Source organism: Odocoileus virginianus, chromosome 28 (genome assembly GCF_023699985.2).
Source record: "Odocoileus virginianus isolate 20LAN1187 ecotype Illinois chromosome 28, Ovbor_1.2, whole genome shotgun sequence".
Taxonomy (NCBI): Eukaryota; Metazoa; Chordata; class Mammalia; order Artiodactyla; family Cervidae; genus Odocoileus; species Odocoileus virginianus.
Genome location: NC_069701.1, coordinates 25,824,783 through 25,843,620, shown reverse-complemented (window position 1 = coordinate 25,843,620; position 18,838 = coordinate 25,824,783). Strand labels below are relative to the sequence as shown.

General features: G+C 50.2%; 1 protein-coding gene across 3 annotated transcripts in view; it reads left to right on the top strand.

Moving 5' to 3' along the window:
- KIRREL3 (kirre like nephrin family adhesion molecule 3) overlaps positions 1 to 18,838 on the top strand; it is a 592,142-nt gene that overhangs the window by 498,029 nt on the left and 75,275 nt on the right. For all 3 annotated transcript variants that reach the window (XM_020912692.2, XM_070457373.1, XM_070457374.1), the window contains exon 4: positions 3,307 to 3,456. In XM_020912692.2, the coding sequence (XP_020768351.1) occupies positions 3,307 to 3,456 (150 nt within the window). The remainder of the gene's footprint in view (positions 1 to 3,306; positions 3,457 to 18,838) is intronic.

Sequence of the window (18,838 nt, the reverse complement as noted above, 5' to 3'; positions counted from 1 at the left end):
TTATAAATACACTCCCTCATATTGATAGAACATTTTTCTTCTAAGAAGCTCAAATTCTTCTCAGACATTATCTCATAAATCTACAATGATCCATGGGTTATAAAAAAACGAAGGCTTTTCCTCTTTTTACTTGGCAGGTAAATAAAGTCACAGCTGAGAAAGAAATTGATTCAAACATATCTCAAGCCCAATGCATAGGAAATAGTGAGAGCAAGAGGAAAAGGAGGTAACAGAGGATGAGACAGTTGGATGGCATCACTGACTCGATGGACATGAGTATGAGATAGTGAAGGACAGGGAAGCCTGGTGTGCTGAAGTCCATGGGGTCACAAAGAATCAGACTCAACTTAGCAACAGAACAACAAATTCATGGGATCCTGACTCCCAACCCCCCAAACGCTTGTACCCTGTCTGCTAAAGACAGGGACCTCTCTGGCTACCTTACATCACTGTCATGTTCAATTTTTAATTTATTTGTTTTTAATTGGAGGATAATCGCTTTACAATATTGTGCTGGCTTCTGCCATGCATCAACATGAATCTGCCATAGGTATACATATGTCTCCTCCCTCTTCAACCTCCCTCCCACCTCCCAGCCCATCCCGTCCCTCTAGGTTGTCTCAGAGCACCAGATTTGAGCTCCCTGTGTCATTCAGAATCTAAACTAACACTTATAGACTACTTCCTATGTCAGGTGCTTTATAAAGATAATCCTATCTATTCCTCCCCATAACTCTATGAGGTACTAGCATTGTCCTGTTTTACTGACAAGGAAATGGAAGCACAAAGCAGTTAGAATAACTTGCCCAAGACAGCAGAGTTAGGGACTGATAGAGCTGACGTTAAAACCCAGGCAGTTTGTCTGTAGAACCCAGACTACCCATAATTTTACCTCCCCTGAGAGTAGCAAAAGAGAGTAACGGTACTAGTGGAAGGAGTTAGAACTCGCTCTGAATCGGTGATTCTGGGCCTGTGTTTTCCAAAGATGCTGCCAGTCCTCAGAACAGCATCACGACTCGTTGCCTAATTAGGCAAATACAGACAAACCCATCACTGATGTTTTCAGCAGCTTATGAGAGCAGAAGGCGGCTGCTGTTGGCTTGCGAGACTGCAACACACGCGCTCCGGCCAGGATGCCTGCAGGGGACCAGGATCTGGTCAGAAGGCAGCAGGTCGGAGGGGCTGGGGGCCGCCCACCAGCTAGGCTAACAGCAGCTGCAGCGGGATGAGGCTGGACCAGCGCCCACTTCCAGCTCCTCACCGGGCCCTGTGGAGAGCCAGCTTAACTCACCCCGGCTGCTCCCCAAAGCCCAGCAGAGGGCAGGAAGGGCGGGCAGGAGGGGAAGCCGTGCTCTTGGGGCTATAGCTGATGGCCCTGTAGCATGTCCCGCCAGGCCTGAACAGCTGTGGAGGGCATGCTGGGGACAATGCTAGCCTGAAGACCTGAGCCTAACAGGCTCAGCCACACAGGATGCACCCCAAAAGCATACTGGGGAGCCTGGCGGAGGGTCACTGTGCTGCCTCCACTGACCAGGAATGGGTGCCCCTTAACAGCCCACCCCCAGGGAACCCTGCCCTCCCCGCTGGAAGACCCGTGGGTTATGGGGGTAAGAGGGGCCCTGGAGCACCCAAGAAATCTCCTCTGTAGTGTCCCTGATGGGATCATCCCACATCTGCTTGAATACAGCCAGTGACGGGAACCTCACTACCACCTATGGCAGCCCAGATCTCTGTTGACACCAGTACATTGCTGACAGTAACCTAAAGTGTGTCCCCACGTTCATTGTGCCCCTTGGTCCAATCCTTAGAAGCTACACAAACACGTCTAACCCCTCCTGAGAGACTGAGAAGATTGTGAGGACAGCTATGGCACGTCCCCTGTCTGTTCCTGCCTCTCAAGCCTTAGTTTTCTCTTTAAAAGGCCCAGCGTGCCCAGCTGCCTCCTTCTGAGAACTCACTCTGCCCCAGCGAAGGCCCTTCAGAAAGAGAAGCAGTTTGGGGCTGTCAGAGGGTGGATGGGCCTCTGGAAAGAGAGGAACCCTGTATGTGGGGACACGCAGAGGTCAGGGAAAGGGGTGGGTGGAAAACAGGTCCCACGGGGAGGATCTAAGGAGATGGAGGGTCCAGCAGCAGTAAAGATGCAGACATAGAGAAGCAGCTTATGGACGCAGTGGGAGGGGAGGAAGGAGAGGGTGAGACGAATGGAGATAGCGTGAAAGCTTATACACTACCGTATGTAGAATAGACAGCCATGGAGATTTGCTGTTATAACCCAGGGAACTCAAACCGGGGCTCTGTAACAACCTAGAGGGGCGGGAAAGGGTGGAAGGTGGGAGGGAGTTTCAAGAGGGAAGGGACATAGGCATGACTATGGCTGATCCATGTTGGTATATGGCAGAAACCAACACAATATTGTAAAGCAATATCCTTCAGTTAAAAATAAATAAATTTAAATAAAAGAAGGTCAAGGGCCCAAGACCTGGGACAGAGAGGCTCTGCCCAACCCGGCAGCCACAACCCCTGATGTATTTCCATTCAACCCACGGAGCAGCAGGAAAACTGCTTAACGATTCACCATTCTCAAGCTTTTATTTATCTATTATTCATCGCCAGTGGTATAAGAGGCCCCCAATTTTTAAGTGTCCTGAGTGTCACCTAAGTGCTTAATCAGGCCCTGGGGTCCCGGGGGGGTCATAGTAAGAATGACCAGAAAAGAGTCACTTAAACGGCTCAAAGTGACCAGAGGTTCCTGGCCTCTGGTGTGTGGGCCTCGGTTTCTACTTCCTGCCCATCTGCAACCAAAGTTTTCCCCCAAAGCCACTCTTGCTCTTTTTCCAGGTATTTTTGTTTCTTCTCTCTCCCTCTGACCCTGTCTTCTCTGTGACTCTGAGCCTGGGTCTCTCTGTCTTTCTGTGTGTGTTTCCTTATCAGGATGTGTGTCTGCTTGGCAAGCCTCAGAGCTGAGCAGGCTGGGTTCCAGGGTGACAACCCGCTGTGTCTGTCCGCATTCAACTCCTTCCCGCTCTAATAATAGCTTCTCCGACATCCCTAAACTTAAAACCTGCAATACCCTTTACACACACGCACACACAGAGACACGCTGTCCTAGCTCCCTGCGGAAGCTCACTTTTGTGCTCCTCACACTGAGATCAGGGCCCTGCGCCATCTCCTCCTGCTCTGCCGGCCCCCTAAGACCAGCCCCCCCAAGCCCCCCAACCCGCTCAATGTCCCACCCACTCTGCCTGTCAGTCATGCCGGCTTCTCCATCCCCGCCCCGCCCCGCTGATACACCTGCCTTCTCCACAGGTTACCCGCAGTATCTGGTGGTAGGGAACCACCTGTCAGGGGAGCATCACTTGAAGATCCTGCGGGCGGAGCTGCAAGACGATGCCGTGTACGAGTGCCAGGCCATCCAGGCCGCCATCCGGTCCCGCCCTGCGCGCCTCACCGTCCTAGGTAAGAACCGTCCCTGCGCCCGGCCAAGGATGCTCTGGGAAGCAGCCGGGGCTCAGCTCCAGAAATCAGGGGCCAGATTGGAGCGGCCTGCCCACTGGACAATAGGGCTGCTGCCCCACTGTGTCAGTCCCTCCCCACCAAAAGGGGTAGAGTGAACATCCCTGTCCCGGACATCAGAAGGCCAGTGCCCGCCGACCTCTGACTCTGCCCAACTCCAGTGTGTTTGACGGTCGCTGAGGAAGCTAACGAGGGCTCCCGGGTGCTTGTTTACTCAATCAGGAAGCGTATTCTGTGCATGTGGTCTAAGTTAGGCGCTATGTTTGGTGATGGAGACCCAGAGAAGAAGGGGATGTATCCTTGAGTCCCTTCTTTACAAATTGCCCTCCCCTGGTGCTGACAAAGCCCCATCTAGCCTCCTCCCCCATCAGGCTCTCCTGGTGATTCCAGCATCCACAGGGACCACCCTGGCCCTGCTCCTTCCCACCTGGGAATCCCGGCTCTCTGGCGGAGGCCCGGGCTGGCTGCCTACATCACCCTCAGGAAAACCATTACAGGTTCTTATTGCCACATCACACCTGTGCCCCTGGTCTCTCTTCATCTCAGTTTCTCCGGGGACATCCTCCTGAAGAGGTCCCCACTACTGGACCCGGGCACACCTGCCTGAAGACCAGGGGACGGGCTCAGCTACCCCCTCAACCACCTCTTCCTCATTTAGAGTTCAGCCCCATCAACTGCCTCCTCTGGCCAGATGTTAGCGAGGAGCCAGGCCTGCTGGGAACCACGCCGGCGTACCAGCAATAATAGCTCACATTTGCATCGTGCCGCAGAGCAACGCTCTCAGCACCTCCACTTACGTTACCTCGCTGTTCCGACGCCGACCTGGGGGACGGGGAAGGTGGCCCCAGGTGAGGATTTGAGGCTCCTAGAAGCAAAGGGCAGATTGGGGGGTGGTGCACAGGCTGCCGGACGAGGGAAGTCCACCCCCACGCCCGGGCCCGCCACTACCTGCCCCCAGCAGCTGTTGAAAAATCTGACAACAGGGTCAACAGCTGGGGTGCTGCCTCCTTGCCACCGGGCAGCTGAGACGCACGGCAGCTCAGAGATGAAATATCTAAGAGGGCGTCAGATCTACATGGCCAGCAGGCTGGGATAGGTCCTGGAGGACCCCTCACCCAGCAGGGAGCTTGGCTTCTTGAGACAGGGAGGAGAAACTGGGGGCCAACCTCAGAGACCCCCTTCAACCTCTGAATCTCCCCCAGAAGGAATGAGAGAAATAAACCTTCTCTGGAGGGTCAGTGAGCTGGGGGGGGGGGTCCCTTGACCAGGAAGTGGCGGGCCCCCTGTGTTAGAGGGAACCTCTGCCACCTGCGTCTCTGAGAGGTGGCTGAAATGGGACCCAGACTTCAACAGCTGTGGGGATTGAGGGAAAAGAGAAGGAGGATTTAGTGCCTAATATATTTTCTGATCTTTGAGGATTGCAAAAGGCCGTATAGATTTGTTAAGCAGAGTTGTAGGATCTTTTTTTTTTTTTAAGGAGGACTGGATTCTGTTTTGTTTGGGAGTGGGGGATGGGGAGTGCTGCACTGTCTTTGTTGCTGCGCATGGGCTTTCTTTAGTTGCGTCGAATGGGGGCTGCTCTTCATTGCCGTGTGCAGGATTTTTATTGTGGCGGCTTCTCTTGTTGTGGAGCACAGGCTCTAAGGGGTGTGGACTTCAGTAGTTGTGGCACAAGAGGGTTAGTTGCTTCGTGGCATGTGGAATCTTCCCAGACCATGGATGGAACCGGAGTGCCCTGCATTGGCAGGCAGATTCTTAAGCACTGGACCACCAGGGAAGTCCTGGGGTCATAACGTCTTTATCTCCAGAGGTTTCATAGCCCCATGCTCCACTCTTGGACCCCTTCTAGAGGGTGAAAGTGAAAGTCACTCAGTCATGTCCGACTCTTTGCGACCCCATGGAGTCCATGGAATTCTCCAGGCCAGAATACTGGAGTGGTTATCCTTCCCCTTCTCCAGGGGATCTTCCCAACCCAGGGATTGAACCCCCATCTCCCACATTGTGGGCGGATTCTTTACCAACTGAGCTATCAGGGAAAACCTTCTAGAGAGATGCTAAACTGAGACCGCCCCGAGCAGTGCCCACTCCTGACTTCACACAGGCCTTAAAACAGGTGGGGACACGTCTGGGCCTTAAGTTCTCGTCCTGGAATCAGAGCTTCACCTGGCCATACCAAGCCACAGTCCCCTTTCGTCTGTACTATCTCAGCTAGATTGCCCAGTCCAAGTTATCCCAGATATTTTACAGATAAGGAAGTTGAGACTCAGAGAGGCTCACGGGAGGTGAGCTCTCACGGGAGGTCACACAGCTCACTTAACATTCAAAACAGACCCCAGAGTTTCCAACTGCAAACCAGTGCTCTCTGCCCAGTGTCCACACTTCTAAATGCCAGTAGGACTGCCTCTGTCTGGTTGGTGAAGAGCCAGGCTTCCGCGAGCAGGGCCTCAGGGTCTGATCTGAACAGACTTAATTTTGTCTTGGGTCACATCTAGAAGGCATTCAGCCCCCCGTCTCCCTTTCCACTGGCCTGACGTGGCACTGCCTTCTGAGCCGAGCTGGTTAGTGGGGGGAGATGTTTTGTGGGTCGGGAGATCAGCTGAGGAGGGGGAGGGCGGAGTTTCCAGGAGACCCCAGCAGGATGGCCTTGGGTGGAATTCCTAAGGCCAGAAAGGGAGCCTAAGCTGGCGTTTGTCCATCAGCCTTTCACACAGACCACACCACCACTCCTCCAGCTTCCTCAGACTCTGCCACAGTCTCCCCTGACTCCTCAAGGGCACCCCAGATCCCCACCTCTCACCTGTCCATGTATGTCCCCAGTCCTGAATGGTCCTGTGGGTCTCCACTCTAAAGCTAGTCCTAAGGGCCCCCTCCCTGAGCTGGCCCTGCAGGGCTCCGGCTGAGTTTCTCTGTGGTACACAGCCCCACCTACTGCCCTGGAGGGTGGCCCTGCACGCAGACACTGACCCAGCCTTTTAGAAAGGGAGCCTGGTCTACTCACAGTGGTGGACAGACAGGGCTTCTCCAGTGCCAGTGGAGGAAAGAGGGCTGTTCCTACCCTGGCCAGCCAGCTTACCGACTCAGATTCCATCTGCTTTGCCATGACATCTCAGCCTGGGAATGTCCCAGCCAGATCCCCAAGGCCAGAGGAGGGGGATTCCAAGGGGGACGCTGCCTTCCCTCTGTTCCAGAAATGAGAGAGATTCCTAATTTTGTCTGTATTTGCCTGAGATAGATTTTTAATTAAATAAAGTAAGAGCCTGATTAGAACCTGCAGAAGATGTGAGAGAAGAATCAGATGGTATTTCAGCAAAATTGCAAAGCAAACACTGGCTGGGCCAGAGGGAGACCCCCAGGGGTCTTCCATCAAAACACCAAGTGAGAAGGGCAAATACAAGAGATTATATAGCCAACAGACGTGCATTGTTAAAATACGCATCTGCCGGCAGCCTGCTTGGAGAAGCCAGTGGGCTAGCTCAGAGTCTGCAGTGCTCCAGGGAGGGCCTGGGAACCCGGCCCGGCAGCCAAGCCTAGAGTCACAGACACATTTATTAGCCTTGTGTTTCCAGCTCTCAGATGCAATCAGGTGGGGAGCAACTGTGAGCTGAGGGTTTGCTCCCCCAGGGAGACAGAGGGAGGGAGACAGAGAGGAAGAAGGGGAAGGAGCAGCTCCTGTAAAGCTGAGCAAGGTAAGGACTGGGCACCCTCCCGCCCCCAGACCATCCCTGGAATCATGGTGTCGGCGACAGAGCCACAGGCCCGGAGACAACAGTCATGGTCCTGCCATTAGCCAGCTGTGGGCTGGTCACTCAAACACTCTGAGTCTCAGTGTCCTCATCTGTGAAATGATGCACACTCCTGTTTCTCCCACCTGCAGGAAACTCTGTATTGAAAAATACCAAAACCGTCCCGGGGCCAGAGGGGTAAGGGTCAATAGCATTTGATCCTTCTAACTTTGTGAAAGCTGGATGGCAGGAATTTGGGGAGGGGACCCAGAGCAGGAGGACATGGGCACCAAGGATGTGATCAACAAACATTTGCTGAGCACGTATTAGGTGCCAGACACTGGAGACTCATTAGTAAATGAGAGAGAAAAGGTCCCCTGCCTAGCAGAGAGAGAGACAGTCACTACACAGTAAACATTTAGCCAGCACATTGTGCAGGATATCAGGTGATAACACATGCTATGAAAATGAGGGAGCAGAACAAGGTAAGCAGGATTGAAAGTCAGGGGGTGGAGGAGGAGGAGGATTGTAGATGTCAAGTTAATTATTAAAAAAGGGATTTTCCCAGGCTTCCTACCCCATTTCCCTCTTCTTCCCGGTTTGTTTTAATATTAACTCTACTGCCTTTTGGCTCCCGGTAGAAACAACGCTTCCTACATCAACATGAATTATTTAATGATGGAGAGTAAGTCAATTCAAATGAAGAGGGCATCTTTAAGATGATGTAAACCCCAAATACTTTGGGGCAGACAAATAAGGCCCAAATGTGTCTTCCCTTCATCTCTGTCTGTGGCTCTTCCAGCTGGGGAGCTGTCAGGTCCGTCCGTCCACAGAGCCGGGGGCATCCCCCAGTTCCCAGTGCCCTAACCTCTGGGCAGGTGGCTCCAGAGAGAGACGGCGCACAGCTCAGGTCCCACAGCAAAGGAAGGTGGAACTGAAATGGCCCAAGAGCGCTGGCTTCTAAAATCATTCTCTCAGAAACCGGTGGTGAGAATGCCACCTGTCACCCTGTCGGGGGTCGGGGGGGGGCAGTCTGAGCAGATCTTCAGGGATGAGGAAGCACCTCCACAGAACAAAGCCCAAGCTCCCTCCGTGACATGCAGGGCCCCCTAAAGTCTGCCCTCAGCTTGCCCTCCAGCCCCTGCTCCCGGATAACAACCAGCTCGCAGCACCCTCCACTCCCCACACCCCTGTGCCTTCACTCACGTGTGCTTCTGCCTGGAATGCCCTTCCCACCTCTCTTCCCTTGGCAGCTTCTTGCTCACCTGTCAGGATTCATCTTAGATATCGCCTCCTCCAGGAAGCCCTCCCTGAACACCACATGGCCTGGCTGTCCTGCTCTGGGCTCCCTTAGCCTTCTGTCCCACCTCAATCACAACGCTCACCACGTTCTGCTGAAAGTCACTGTTCTCACGTCTGGCTCCTCCACTGGTTGTCTGAAAGGCAATGTGCAGCCCTCACGCCCAGCCTACAGGCACATGCCAGGGCCTCAGAAAGTATCCCCCAGGTGACTGTAGTGTGACAGAGTTAGGACTGACTGACGGGATCATACTGACCCTCACCATGAGAACAGTACCTAGTAGATAATACGTCCTCGATACACAGAAGAGTTGTGTTGTATTGTGGTGTTGATGTGAAGCAACACGGCTTCACAGTTAAGAGCCCACAGCCAACTTGCCTGCACTTGAAACCTGTGGTGTGACCTTGGACAGTTATTCAGCCCCTCTGTGCCTCAGTCTCCTCGTGTGTAAAATGGGGAGATAATTTTATCTGTCCTCTTAGTCTTAGAAGATTTCATGAAATAATACACATAAGGCATTTCTCACAACAGCACCTGGTATGCCACAAGGCATGCAGGCATCAGCTGCTGTTACTATACCTGTTGTTGTTACTGTTATTCCCGCAATGCAAAGAGAAACCCACAAGTGACTCCTGCTTCCTGGGGCATCAGGCTTTTGTGTCTCGGAGAAGCGGTTCCATCCAGCATGCGGGCAGAAATGCATGAATCCTGCAGGCCTCTCCGGGCTCGGGCACTAGGAAAGACAAGCAGAATTGATTTCCTTATCTGCTCATTAAGTGAGTTTTGCCTGGGCACCGGCTTGGTCTTAGGTGCCGTATCGCATTTGTGCTGTGTGTCTGCTTCCTGCCACATTCATTACCCTGCAGTCACCCCCAAATTGGGGCAGCAAGCAAGCCATAGATGGGAGAGAGAAGAGCAAGAACAATCACCCTTTATCTCCTGAAGCTCCAGGATAGAGGTAGTGCCTGGGCGGCTGTGCACCTCACCTTATGCACAGCACCGCCCCCACCCCACCCCTACTCCCGCCACTGGCCCAGTCTCTCCACACTCTTCCTGCTCCTCTGGCCTCTCAAGAGCCCAGGCCACCCCAAGACCCCCTGGGCCAGTGGCAGATTATGCTTCTCCCCCTCTCTTTGGCCACTGTGCGCCCCCTTTGACTTCTTACTCTAACTCTGTGCCCACCTGCTCTTGTAGGTTACACGGTGAGTGTGGCTTTAGGGATCATTGAGTTACTTGAAGCTGACAAATGGTCCCTCAATTCCAAATTATAGTATAAGCTCCCTGGGGGTGGAGTCTTGGTCTCTGAGGCCCACACTTGGATTCAAGGCCGTACGCTCCCCCCAAAGCAGTTGTTAATGGGAGATCGGCAGAGATGCGGTGTCTCCCTGGAGATCTCTGTAGCCACTGGGTGGTGTGTGGAGTTCAGAGCTGAGTCATGATGGCTCTCTTTCTGTGTCTAACGGCGCCCCCCGCCACAGTCCCCCTTTTCCTCTAATTGGCCGTGTTGCATGGAAAGGAGCCCACCTTCGTCTCTTTGTTCTTCATCTCAGCCTCACTGGGCTGTCAAGAGAGGCTTCTCCTCCCTGGCCAGGGCCCATCCATAACAGAGGGGAGTGCGGGGAAGAAGGGGACCCGTAGATGCTGGGTGACCCCCAAGGCTCCAGAGAGGTTGGAGACCCCTCAGGGATGGAGTCAAACCCAGCGCTTCCCCTCTTGGCCTGAATGTAGGTGGCATGGGGCAGGCGGGTCCCTCTGAAAGGAGAGGGAGACCTGATGCAAGAGATGCACACACACCCCTTACCCCACCCAGTATCGCCAAGGGCTGTTGGAACAGACTCAGCCAATGAGAGAAGAGCTAAGCGGTCTGATCAAGTGGCCTTGCCGAGGTGACCTGATGCCTGATGTCACCTTGGGGAGCTCTTACCTTTCAACCATGGAGGTGCCCCCACACAGCCACCCCAGGGCCAGCCCCTTTCCTCCCTGTTCCAGCATCTTTTGCCTTCAACCCCAGCACAAGGGAAGGCAGGAAGGTTTGTTGGAGCCTGCTCAGGGTCTACTGTATGCAAGGCGCTCAGCTTCCTGCCCCTACCCCCCACCACTCCATTTCTAGTTCCTTGCCCCCCACCACACCACCCACCCCCACGACCACTAAGTGACTTGGGCTCTCTGGGGCAGCCCTGCAGTCCACCATGCCCAGGGCACCAGCACATCTCCAGGTCCAAGCAGGACCAGGGCCCTGGCCTGGAAGTCGGGCGATGAGCATCGTTGGCCCAGTCCTGCCGCTGACCAGCAGTAAGCCATGGAATCCCCGAGTTTAACCTCTCGGGACCCGCTTTCCTCCTCCTGGGGAAAACGAGAAGCTGGAAAGATGACATGCAGAGACACTCCACAGTTTGTGCTTCTTTCTCATTCCATCCTGGTTCAGGGGTCATTGTTCCCTGAGTCCTTTCCCCTTGCTCCTGAAAGCAAGGATAGTATGTCCTTCCGCTGCTGTAATCAAGCGTGACCCTAAGAGATGCTGAACAGACTCCACTGCTCAGCCAAGAGCAGTGTGGCCTCAGACCATGGAGATTTGCAAAAGTCAGGCCCTAGATCTTCCGGCGTCCACCGTTCAGTGTGATACCAGCAGCTCCAAGGCTGCGTGTGAGATTCCAGCCACTTGCCTGTCACTTTCAGAATGCACCTGCCTCAAGGCAGCCCTCACCAGTTCTGCCATCACTACTTCCTCCAGCCTGGACTTGGCCTTCCACATCCCTCCCACCTGAAAAAGGCCTGTCAAGTGCCTGCCTCTCTCCAGGTGCCCTCCTGGGTCCTCTGTCGGGAATCCTAACTGGGTCTCTCTGTGCATCCAGATACACGGTGCACCAAGGACAAATGGACTGGTGTGCATACTTACACACACACACACACAAGTTCACAGTTTGGCAGATTCATCAGTGCCCCCATGGTGGAAAGACACAAGGCCCCTCAAGACTATAGTCACTGCTGCATGCTAAATCACTTCAGTCGTGTCTGATTCTTTGCGACCCTGTGGGCTGCAGCCCACCAGGCTCCTTTGTCCATGGGATTCTTCAGGCAAGAATACTGGAGTAGGTTGCCATTCCCTTCTCCAGGGGATCTTTCTGACTCAAGGATCAAACCTGTGTCTCTAACATCTCCTGCATTGGCAGGCGGGTTCTTTACCACTAGCGCCACCTGGGAAGGCCAGTCACTCTTGGGAAATGGAGACATCTCAGTGATGCCACAAAGGGATGACAGGCCCAGAAAAGGATGGAGCTGGTGATGCAGGTCACCCCAGCACAAGGCCCACTTCTCTACCGAGTCCCCCTAATGAGAAATGAAGCTGAGGGAAGAGTCCTAGTGGACCAAGAGGAGGGCCGGGTCAGCCAGCCCCCCGGGGGTGAAGGGCCCCCTCCTGGCTCCAACCTGTGGGGCAGAGTAGAATGGGTGTCACCCCTGGGATTCTGCCCAAGCCGAGCTGGGGAGTGCCCGAGAGGCCAGGGCTGGGCAGGGAGACCTTGAAAGGGTAAGAATAACTCACCACTTCTCCTCTCCGACCTCAGCCCAGCCTGAGAGGAGGGTTTCATGGCAAATTATGGATTTAAAACTAGCAATGAATCTCCATTACAGCATGAAATGAGAAAGGAAAATGCCACTAAATGGAAGCCTTCCCCCCCAGCAGCCAATGGGCAAGGGAGGGTGTCGTGTTAGGAGGGAGGAGAGAGACGAAGCTACACAGCCCGAGGCAGGCTCCCAGGAGCGCTCCTGAGAGCCCCCATACCCCGGGGCCCACGGAGGACCCCACAGAGATGGAGGATGTGATGCCGCCGGCAGGAGCCAGGAGCCAGTCTCTCCCTGCGGGCAGTTTTCTGCAGAGGAAGTCCTGCTACATCAGGACTGGGGGCGGCCAGAGCTTTGCCATCTTGCCGCTGTGTCTCAATGAGCCCCGTGTCATAGGTCCAGCTAGAGAGGAGCATTTCGGAGACCTTGACCCACCGCTTGGTCATCCACACAGGGGGGCTTTTTTACCTCCTCACCATCTCTGGAAGGCAGGCTTGAGGTTTCCTTTTTGCAGATGCAGAGGCTGACATACAAAGAAGCCCATTCACTTGCCCCAGGTCATGCAACAGTTAAGAAAAAGAGCTAGAATCTGAACTTGGGTCTTTTCTGGCTCGAAAACCCTTGCCCTTTCTTGCTAAGTCATGCCCTTCCCCTTTCCCCAAATTCTGTTGAGAATCACTGCTGCCTGACTCCTCCCCTTACGATCACAGGTCTCTTTCCAGCCCCGGGAGCTCCGGGAACCCTGTCTGAGCCCTGTGGCCACCCAGGCCCCAGAGTCAGAGGGGCAGCCTTGCACAAAGAACCAAGGCTTCAGAAAACCCTTCCCAGCAGTCCTGTTCCCCAGATGCGCCTTGGGAGCCGGGGCACCTAGACCCACAGCATCCATTTCCCGCCCCATTAAGTCTCATCATCAGGGGAACCACCGGCAGCTTCTTTTCCCGTCACTCTGGGCCTCTAAATTATTCTGTCCGTTGTGGGGGAGGTTTTCCTGACTGGGAGGTTTTAGGCCCCACAAAAACCTGCACGGCTGCCTCCGTCTCATGAAAATACATAGCTGAGCCCCACAGCCCACGAAGGCTGAGTTCCAAAAGAGTGTCACATTTTCACAAGTCGATCAAGGTGTTTGTAAATGTTTATTGAAAGGGAGAACTTTCCATATGTAAACATGTCAGGAGCGGTGTGATGTGAGCGGCTGAGAAATCACCAGTGCCAGGAATACCCCTGCAGCCTCTGGGGTGGAAGGCAAGAAACGGGGGCACAGGCTATGACTTCACAGCCATCCCCCTGAAAGAGCTGGCCCTGCTCGAGCCCCAAACACACCCTCCACTCGCTTCCCCTCCGTCTACACACAGAGAAAGACACACGTTCAGTGGGGTGATGGAGAAAACTTGTTTTGCACATGGGTCGACGGAAGTCTAGAAAGAAATAAGCCGGGGGGTTGCACTATCCCTGGAGAGGGAAAACAAGTCCCCTCTGACTCTGTGAGACAGAGCGCAATGGGCTTTGAGCAAGGGTCACCTGAGACTACCCCGTCCCTGCTTCTGCCCCAGCCTCAAATACCAGCTTGACCTGGGTAACAGTTCTACTAAGAACCAATAGAAGCCCCCCCAGAACCAAACCTTGGTTAAACAATGTTAGAGCTGGAAGTGTTGCCAAAAGTGGGGTCTGGCTGCTTGCCACTTGGAGGCTAATACTCAAGAAGCAAGGTTGGTAGAAAGGAAAGTTGGCTTTATTCCAGAGGTCGGCATCCGAGGAAGAGGGTGGACTTGTGTCCAAATGTTGATTCCTGCAGTGGGCAAGGGCTTCTACAGGGGAGTTTCTGGGGTTTGTAGGCAGAGGGAGGTGGTCATCTTGAAATTGGTCATCGGTGGTCTGACCAGTGTCATCTTGACTCTTTTAAGAACAGTTAGTCTTCAGTTCCAGGGTCAGTGTGTTCCCCTCTCTTTGAGGTCAGTTCTCGGAATTGTTGCAGCTTATGTCATAGTTACAGTCTGGTCATCATGTAATTAACTTCTACTGGGTGGAGGTTCTGGTGTCTGCAAAACAGCTCACAGGATATGGCTCAGAATATTATCTATAGCTCTTGAGGGGAAACTAAAAGTCCTGGACTTTGCTTAATGACTAAGCAAGCAATTATTATTTTTCATCCTGTTTAGCTGTTTTCTTTTGCTTCTGCATTTTCTTACTTCTCTGATTAAACTTCATCTTTGGCTAAAGTTTTTCTACAGACAAAAGGCAAGTGGAGGACATGGGAGAGACAAGCCATAGGGTCCTGCTCCATTTCAGAAGGAATCCGCCAATGAAGCCTTCTTCCTTCATTCTTTTTCTTTTTTTAATATTTATTTTTATTATTTATTTATTTACTTGGCTGCGCCAAGTGCGGCTGGCAGGATCTAGTTCCCTGACCAGGGATTGAACCTGGACCCCTTGCATGGGGAGTGCAGAGTCTTAGCCACTGGACCACCAGGAAAGTTCCATTTCATTCTGTTTTCTCAATATACCTGTATGCACCTTCTGTGTGCCTGGCACTGTCCTAGGCACGGGAAATGTGTATATGATCAAAACAGATTAAAATCTCCTGCCTTTGTGGAACTTATATTCTAGCAAAGGGAGTGGAGCAATAAACAATAAATATAAGAAGAGAATGTTATAGTTTATTAGAAGGTGTTAAGGGCTATCAAAAAATGTAAAGTAGAGTGTAAGAGATAGGGTTTCCTGGAGAAAAGGGCAAGTTGAGCAGTCAGGATGGACTTCTCAGAGGAGGTGACCTTTTTCATCTTCCCTTTTATTTTTTAAGAATTTTACTGAGGTTAATTATACACAGTTAAATCCACCCCTTTTACTTGCACAGCTCAATGGTTTTCAGTGAATATATAAAGCTATACAACCATGGCCATAACCTACTATTAGGTCATTTCCTAAAAAAGATCTCTTGTCAATCTCTGCTCCCATCTCCAGGCCCGGGAAACCACTGATCAGCTTTGTGTCTCCATGGATTTGCCTTGTGTGGATATTTCATACAAATAGACTCTTAAAATAAGTGGCCCTTGTGTCTGGCTTCTCGAGTTAGCATCATGGTTTTGAGACATCTGTGTCGTAGCAAGTGTCCATAAATTATTTATCTTTTTTTGTAATATTTATTCACTTGTTTACTTGGCTGCATTGGGTCTTAGTTGCAGCACACAGGATCTTTCTCTGTGTCATGTGGGCCTCTCTAGGTGCTCAGGATTAGTTGCCCCAAGGCATGTGGGATCTTAATTCCCTGACCAGGGATGGAACCCGTGTCCCCTCTTTGGAAGGTGGATTCTTAACCACTGGACCACCAGGGAAGTCCTGTAGTTCATATCTTTTTGTGGTTGAGTAGTACTCCATTGTATGGTGGTGCTGGTTGTTCAGTTGCTCAGTCATGTCCAATTCTTTGCAACTCCATGAACTGCAGCAGTCAAGCAGTCCTTTAGTATCTTCTGAAGTTTGCTCAAACTCACATCCACAGAGTCAATGATGCCACCCAACCATCTCATCCTCTGTTGCCCGCTTTTTCCTCCTGCCCTCAGTCTTTCCCAGCATCAAGGTCTTTTCCAAAGAGTTGACTCTTCCCATCAGGTGGCCAAAGAATTAGAGCGTCAGCTGCAGCACCAGTCCTTCCAATGAATATTCAGAGTTGATTTCCTTTAGGATTGACTGGTTTGACACCCTTGCCATCCAAGGGACTCTCAAGAGTCTTCTCTAGCACCACAAATTGAAATCATTAATTCTTTGGCACTCAGCCTTCTTTAGGGTCCAACTCTCACATCTATGCTGGAAAAACCATAGCTTTGACTATACAGACCTTTGTCAGCAAAGTGATGTCTCTGCTTTTTAATACGCTGTCTAGCTTTGTCAAAGCTTTTCTTCCAAGGAGCAAGCTTCTTCTATTTTCATGGCTGCAGTCACGGTCTGCAATGATTTTGGAGCCCAGGAAAATAAAGTCTGTCACTGTTTCCATTTTTTCCCCATCTATTTGCCATGAAGTGATGGGACCAGATGCTATGGTCTTCATTTTTTGAATGTTAAGTTGTAAGCCAACTCTTTCACTCTCCTCTTTCACCTTAATCAAGAGGCTCTCTAGTTCCTCTTTGCTTTCCGCCATTGTATAGTTAGATATATTTTGTTTATTCTTTCATCACCTGATGGACATTTGAATTGTTTCCAGTTTGAGTCGGTTATGACTCATGCTGTTATGGACATTCACATTCACATGGTGGCTCAGTGGGTAAAGAATCCACCTGCGATGCAGGAGACGCAGGTTCAGTTCTTGGCTTGGGAAGATCCCCATGACAACCCACTCCAGTATTCTTGCCTAGAGAATCCCACGGACAAGAGGAGCCTGGTGAGCTACAGTCCTTAGGGTCACAAAGAGTCAGATACTACTGAAGTGACTTGGCAAGCGCACACATGAGCATTCACATACAAGTCTGTGTATATATTTTATGTTTTCACTTTTCATGGGTTAGATTCCTAGGAAGTGAAATAGCTAGACCATGTGGAAAGCTTACCCTTAACTTGTTAAGAAAGTACCAATGTGGCACCAACCTTGAATTCCTGGGGGAAATCCCATTTGGCCATGGTATTCAATCTTTTTTTTTTTTTTTTTTATGTTGCTGCATTCAGTTTGCTAATTTGGCACTGGGGGATTTCAAAGTTTCCAAAGTGGCTACATCATTTTAGTTTGTTCCCACCAGCAGTGTATGAGAGTTCCAGTTTCTCTACCTCCTAGTCAACACTGTATTGCTTGACTTTTCTGTGATGACCAATCTAGTAGATTGAAGTGGTATTCCACTACACTTCCAAAATTTGCATCCCCCTAATGACTTATGTGTTGAGCATCTTTGGATCTGCTAATTATCGACATTTTATTTTCTTTGGTGAAGGGTTTATTCAGATCTTTTGCCTATGTTTAAATGGCATCATTTGTCTTATTATTATCATTTGTAAGAATTCTTTATACACTCCAGATACAAGTCCTTTATCAGATATATAATTTGCAAATATTTTCTGTGGCTTGTCTCGTCATCTCCTTAATGGTATCTTTTGAAGTACAAAAGCTTTTAATTTTAATCAAGCCCAATTTAGTAGTTTTTTTTCTTTTATGGATTGTGCTTTCGGTATTCCATCTAAAAACTCTGTGCAACACAAGGTCACAAAATTTTATATTTTCTTGTACAAGTTTTACAGTTTTAGCTCTTACAAGTAGCCCATGATTCATTTTTTATGTTTATCCTTTTTTAAATTTATTCATTTTTTAATTGGAGGATAATTGCTTTACAATGTTGTGTTGGTTTCTGCCCCACATCAGCATGAATCAGCCATGGGTATACATATGTCCCCTGCCTCTTGAACCTCCCTCCCACCTCCCACCCCATCCCACCCCTCTAGGTTATCACAGAGCACCTGGCGAGCTCCCTGCATCATACAGCAAATTCCCACTGTCTAATTTACACATGATAACGCATATGTTCCAATGCTTCTTTCTTAATTCACCCCACCCTCTCCTTCCCCAGCTGTGTTCACAAGTCTTTTCTCCATGTCTGCATCTCTATTACTGCCCTACAAATAAGTTCATTAGTGCCAACAAACAGTGTATGATTAATTTTAAATTAATTTCTGGGTAATTTGTCAGGTAAGGAACTAAATTCATCATTTTTGCATATAGCCACCCAGTTGTCCCAAATTCAATTGTTGAAAAAGACTATCCTTTTCCCCACTGAATTGCATTTGTCAAAAAGCAATTGACCAAAAATGTAAGGGTTCATTTCTCAACTCTCAATCATGATAAATTGATCTATATGTCTATTCTTATGCCAAGCCTCCACTGTCTTACTTGCTAAGAACTTTATACTAAAGTTTGAAGTCAGGAAAGATAGGTTCTCTGCTTTTGTTCTTTTTCAAAATGGTATTAGCTATTTTGAATCCTTTGTGTTTCCATATAAATTTTAGAATCAACTTGTCAATGTTTGCAACATGGTTGCTGGAATTTTTTCTAGAAATTGTGCCAAAGCTACAGACAAATTTGAAGAAAATTGTCATCTTAACTATGCTGAGTCTTCCAATCCATGAAAATAGAATATGTCTCCACTTATTTAGTTCTCTAATTTTTTCCAATGACATTTTATGATTTTCAGTGTATGTCATATTTTTTTGGTAAAGTTATTCCCAACTATTTTATTCTTTTTGATGTTATCCTGAATGGAATTGTTTTCTTAGTTTTGTTTTCATATTTTTCATTGCCAGTATATAGAAAGGTAATTTTTATATAGAGATCTTAGATCCTGTAACCGTGCTAGACTCATTTTTTAGGTTTTAATAATTTTTGTGAGTTCCTTAAGATTTTCTCTGTGTACTATCATTTTGCTTAAAAATGAAGATAGCTTTAATTTTTCTTTTCCAATCTGTTGCCCATTTTTTAGTTATTGGACTGGCTAGAACTTCCAGTACAAAGTTGAATAGAAGTGATGAGAGCAGTGGGTGTGTGTGTGTGTATGTGTGTGTGTGTGTGTGTGTGTGTGTGTGTGCTGTCAATTCAGTTGTATCTGACTCTTTGAGACCCTGTAGACTGTAGCCCACCAGGCTCCTCTGTCCATGGGGATTCTCCAGGCAAGAATACTGGAGTGGGTTGCCATGCCCTCCTCCAGGGGATCTTTCTGACCCAGAGATTCAACGTGAATCTCTTCGGTCTCCTGCACTGGCAGTCAAGTTCTTTAAC